At 46.8% G+C, this 5,249-nt stretch overlaps 1 protein-coding gene across 1 annotated transcript; it reads right to left on the minus strand.

Annotated features, from left to right (window-relative positions):
* Positions 1-353: 353 nt before the first annotated feature.
* LOC127320778 (aquaporin NIP1-1) lies at positions 354-2,475 on the minus strand. Its single transcript, XM_051349847.1, has 4 exons — positions 2,237-2,475; positions 1,474-1,896; positions 1,316-1,377; positions 354-785 (listed from the first exon to the last, which is right to left on the minus strand). The coding sequence occupies exons 1-4, from the start codon at positions 2,360-2,362 to the stop codon at positions 560-562; spliced, it is 837 nt and encodes a 278-aa protein (XP_051205807.1). The 5' UTR covers positions 2,363-2,475; the 3' UTR covers positions 354-559.
* Between the last annotated feature and the right edge of the window lie 2,774 nt (positions 2,476-5,249).

Consider the following 5,249-nt stretch of genomic DNA (forward strand, 5'->3'; position numbering starts at 1 on the left):
GTACCGTTTCTGTCCGATGCACGGTTGTATTTCGTATTGATTCTTCACCAACGTTGCAAATTTGGAGAACTTGTAAAACCTTTTTCGCAAGTTGTTGTTAATCATGTTTCTAATGCCGTAGGATTGGAACGATAAACATGTTCGGTTGAGTCGTCCCATCAAAAGTGTCTTAAATTTGTTAAAATTTAGATGTATACGTTGAGGAGTAGTAGCGGAAAATGTGGCCGAGAATTTAGACGCTCATCCATGCATTCAACGATCACGTAGCTAATTACGCGCATCGATCGCCTTCTAGAACAACAAGTGCATATGGGCATGCTGTCCCCGCCATGAAAATTCCACCACACATGACATGGTTCCAAAACACAACCTTTTGCACATATACATACTCTCGCAGCCTGGAAGGCAGGTCTGGCTACAGCAAGAAAACTTACTAGAGGAGTACGCAGAGGGTAGGTACCCCCGCTCGACGCGCCCTGGACGGCACGGATCGACGGTCACGTACGGTAGGTAGACATATAGGTTCCTGATCGATCGGATACACTGACGGTTAACTAATTTATGCGGAGACGGAGTTGGCCCTGTTCATGCTCTTGAGGAAGGAGCCGCTCTTGGTGATCTCGCGCAGGGGCTTGTTGGTGAACCTGATGAGGTTGTACGCCCATGCTCCGGCGACGGCTCCGGCCATGGGCCCCACCACGTAGACCCAGATGGACCTGTACTCGCTCCCGACCAGCGCCGGCCCGATCGTCCTCGCCGGGTTCATCGACGCTCCAGAGATGGGCCTGCCAATGCCAAGGAAGAAGAAGAAGCTCACTAGTCATGTCACAAACATATTCTAGCCTTCTCAGTATACTTTTCAGTTTTTTTACACACGAGTCCGAAGTCAGAGTTCAGAGTCGAGAAAGAAGCACAACTCCGTTGGGTGGCCGTGTGTTCACAAGGGTGGTCAGTAGTACATGCATGTATTTATGTTCATATTAATGGGCAGTGCGCTGGTCTACACCAACCGTGGCAGCGGACACTTAAGACTAGCTCACATGACGCTCTTTATGGTTCCATAAAAACGCTCCGAAGAAAAGGACACCCACATCTCCAGGATCCAGCTTTCCTTTTCGACGGATGCACGTCAATGGTTTCTGTTACACTACCCTGCCTTGCTTCTACTGCCAGCTAATTTTCCTATAAACAGATACTCCTACAGCTACTTGCTCGTTTTATGATTCTTGTCCTGGTTTTAGTTCAGTTACAGCAAAAATATCATAATATGGAATTATGCGCCTGAGATGATGAGGGGTCGTTAATTACTACTTACCCAGCGATAAGCACGTTGAGCAGGATGGTTGCGCCCACGGCCAGCCCTGCCAACTCCCCGATCTGCACGCACATTAATCATCAGATCAGATAAGATCAACATCCAGTCTGTTAACAACTCCTCGGCGAACTACGCGCAAGCATTCAGCGCTAGCTTACGGCTCTGTTGTCGGTGGCGACGCCGGAGATGACGAACATGAGGTAGAAGGTGATGATGAACTCCAGCACCAGCGACTGCACGTCCGACCCGACGGGGAGCGTGCCCGGGAAGTGCTCGTGCCGCCCGCCGAACATGAGCCGCAGCGTGCCGCTGGCCAGCGTCGCGCCCAGCATCTGCGCCAGCACGTAGGCCGGCACCTGCCGCCACGGGAAGCGGCGCACGGTGGCGAAGGCGAAGGTCACGGCGGGGTTGAAGTGCGCGCCGGAGATGTGGCCCAGCGCGTACACCATCACCATCACCGCCAGGCCCCAAACGATGGCAACCCCCGGGAACGTGATCTGCCCGTGCCGGCTCTGGTTCACCGTCACCGCGCCGCACCCGGCGAAGATCAGGAAGTAGGTGCCGAAGATCTCAGCAAGGATCTGCATACAAACAGCATTTTTCGTCAGTACGTCGTCAGCTATCTACTGGAACGTCGCTGTTCATGGCGATCTAAAACTTTTGTCGCCTCCGATTCATGTAGTTAGCTAGACCATTAGGTGGATGGCTACTGCCTAATAGTTTGGTAAGGCACAAATTCTTCTACGAGATTTGCCATTTTTGCACCCCGGGTCCTACACCCAGCTAGGGCATTATCCCTTCATTACAAGATCGATTTTAAGGGCATTCAAAGATCAAAGAAAGAGATCTATCATTTCAGAGAGGGACACGGCGACTACGAGAAAAACAACTGGTCTATCTATTGCAAGGCGCACGACTCACCTTCTGGACGAACGGGACAGAGATGGCGAAGCCGCAGCCCTGGTCGTACTCATCCTTCCGCCCTTCCTCCATGGCGCTCTGCTCGTGGCCTCCGTTCGTCTGGCCGTTCTCGCCACCTCCTGGCATTTCCTCTCTCTTCTTGGAAACTCGGACTGGCAGAGGAGTTCACAACAGCAGAGGGGGGCGAGTGATCAGTGGAGACAGATGTAGTACAAGGGCGAGAGGTTGGCTGATGACCCGGGCGCCTATTTATCGGCACGGGGGAGCTCGTCTCTATCACTTTCCATGCCGTTTCGATTGACCCAGCCCACCTCCCCTTTATGGTTGGTGTATTTTCTGCGATTAATTCATTTATTTATTTATTAGCAGTGCTGCTCCACCAGTAATTATCCAGATATCACCAGCTAATCAGCAATATTTACTCCACTTGTTTTTTTTAACAGAGGCGTCCAGGGCTGAAGAGAGGTTCCTAAAAACGCAAGATTTTTTTACTAAAAAAATAAAAAACTGGCCACTGAATAACATCCAATTACTATGGAAGAACTATGAGCCGCCGCTGGAGGGAGTTGATGTCTACGCACGCTTCTATTTCTGTAGACAGTGTTGGGCCTCCAAGAGCAGAGGTTTGTAAAACAGCAGCAAGTTTCCTTTAAGTGAATCACCAAGGTTTATCGAACTTAGGGAGGAAGAGGTCAAAGATATCCCTCTCAAGCAACCCTGCAATCACGATACAAGAAGTCTCTTGTGTCCCAACACACCTAATACACTTGTCAGATGTATAGGTGCACTAGTTCGGCGAAGAGATAGTGAAATACAAGTAATATGGATGTATATGAGCGGTAATAACAATCTGAATAAAAGATTGCAGCAAGCAAACATGTAACAGAACTTGTTGGAAACGGTGTTTCAATGCTTAGAAACAAGACCTAGGGATCATACTTTCACTAGTGGACACTCTCAACATTGCAATCATAAAGGAATATAAATAAGCACTTCACTATGTTGTTCTGAATTACTCTCTGGCAAGATAACGAACACTAATTCATCATGTAGGCAAACCTTAAAGATGTATTCCCAAGTACTAATAAACACCCCACGCTGTCACTGTGAGCATTCATAGGAGGTACTAACACACCACAATTTCATAGAGACATCCAACTCAAATCATAACTCAGTGAATAAGTATTCTGTGAAATATAGCCTAAGAGACCCACACGGTGCACACACTGTCACCTTGACACACGTGGGACAAGGAGTCTCCGGAGATCACATAAGTAAAATCCACTTGAATAGCATAACGACATCTAGATTACAAAGCTCATCATATGGACCTCAATCATGTAAGGCAGCTCATGAGGTCGATCATTGTATTGAAGTACATGGGAGAGAGAGATTAACCACATAGCTACCGGTACAGCCCTTAGCCTCGGGGGAGAACTACTCCCTCCTCATCATGGGAGACAGCAGTGGCGATGAAGATGGCGGTGGTGTCGATGGAGATGCCTTCCGGTGGCACTTCCCCGTCCCGGCAGGGTGCCGGAACAGAGACTTCTGTCCCCCGAATTGGAGTTTCGCGATGGCGGCGGCTCTGGAAGTTTTCTGGATTTTCGACAATCCGTGTCGAAGATTTAGGTCACGAAGGCTTATATGGCGAAGAGACGGAGTCGGAAGGGGTCTGGGGGCTCCACACATCAGGGGGGCGTCCCCCCCTCTGGCCGCGCCGCCACCTTGTGTGGGGGCCCTGGGCCTCCCCTCTGGCCCCTCTTCGGTGTTCTGGAAGCTTCGTGGAATTATAAGATGAATGCAGCGATTCATACTATTGTAAAGCATATGAGATGAATGCAGCGATTCAAAGCAATGGTAAAGACAATGAGTAAACAACTGAATCATATAGCAAAGACTTTTCATGAATAGTACTTTCAAGATAAGCATCAATGAGTCTTGCATAAGAGTTAACTCATAAAGCAATAGATTTAAAGTAAAGGCATTGAAGCAACACAAAGGAAGATATAAGTTTCAGCGGTTGCTTTCAACTTGTAAACATGTAAGAATCAATGCACGCAGTTGACACAAGTGTTTGCTTCTAAGGTGGAAGGAAATGGGTAAACTGACTTAACATAAAAGTAAAAGAATGGCCCTTCGCAGAGGGAAGCATGGATTGCTATATTTGTGCTAGAGCTTTTATTTTGAAAACAAGAAACAATTTTGTCAACGGTAGTAATAAAGCATATGTGTTATGTATAAGACATCTTATAAGTTGCAAGCCTCATGTATAGATTACCAATAGTGCCCGCACCTTGTCCTAATTAGCTTGGATTTTCATGGATTATCATTGCATAACATATGTTTTAACCAAGTGTCACAAAGGGGTACCTCTATGCCGCCTGTATAAATTTCTAAGGAGAAAGCTCGCATTGGATTTCTCGCTTTTGATTATTCTCAGCTTAGACATCCATACCGGGACAACATAGACAACAGATAATGGACTCCTCTTTAATGCATAAGCATTCAACAACAGATAATATTCTCATAAGAGATTGAGGATTGTTGTCCAAACTGAAACTTCCACCATGGATCATGGCTTTAGTTAGCGGCCCAATGTTCTTCTCTAACAATATGCATGCTCAAACCATTCAACTCATGATAAATCACCCTTACTTCAGACAAGACGAACATGCATAGCAACTCACATGATATTCAACAAAGTGTAATAGTTGATGGCGTCCCCAGAAACATGGTTACCGCTCAACAAGCAACTTATTAAGAAATAAGATACATAAGTACATATTCAATACCACAATAGTTTTTAAGCTATTTTTCCCATGAGCTATATATTGCAAAGACAAAGGATGGAAATTTTAAAGGTAGCACTCAAGCAATTTACTTGGAATGGCAGAAAATACCATGTAGTAGGTAGGTATGGTGGACACAAATGGCATAGTTTTTGGCTCAAGGATTTTGGATGCACGAGAAGTAATCCCTCTCAATACAAGGCTTAGGCTAGCAAGGTTGT

The sequence above is a fragment of the Lolium perenne genome, chromosome 6, assembly GCF_019359855.2.
Source record: "Lolium perenne isolate Kyuss_39 chromosome 6, Kyuss_2.0, whole genome shotgun sequence".
In the NCBI taxonomy this organism is placed as follows: Eukaryota; Viridiplantae; Streptophyta; class Magnoliopsida; order Poales; family Poaceae; genus Lolium; species Lolium perenne.

What these genes read in the sequence shown, in the direction of transcription:
- LOC127320778 (XM_051349847.1), bottom strand. Translation starts at nt 2,362, where the DNA reads ATGCCAGGAGGTGGCGAGAACGGCCAGACGAACGGAGGCCACGAGCAG. An exon ending in CTGTCCCGTTCGTCCAGAAG is followed by an intron (nt 1,897 to 2,236) that starts GTGAGTCGTGCG and finishes GTTTGTATGCAG; the next exon opens with ATCCTTGCTGAGATCTTCGG. An exon ending in TCGCCACCGACAACAGAGCC is followed by an intron (nt 1,378 to 1,473) that starts GTAAGCTAGCGC and finishes ATGTGCGTGCAG; the next exon opens with ATCGGGGAGTTGGCAGGGCT.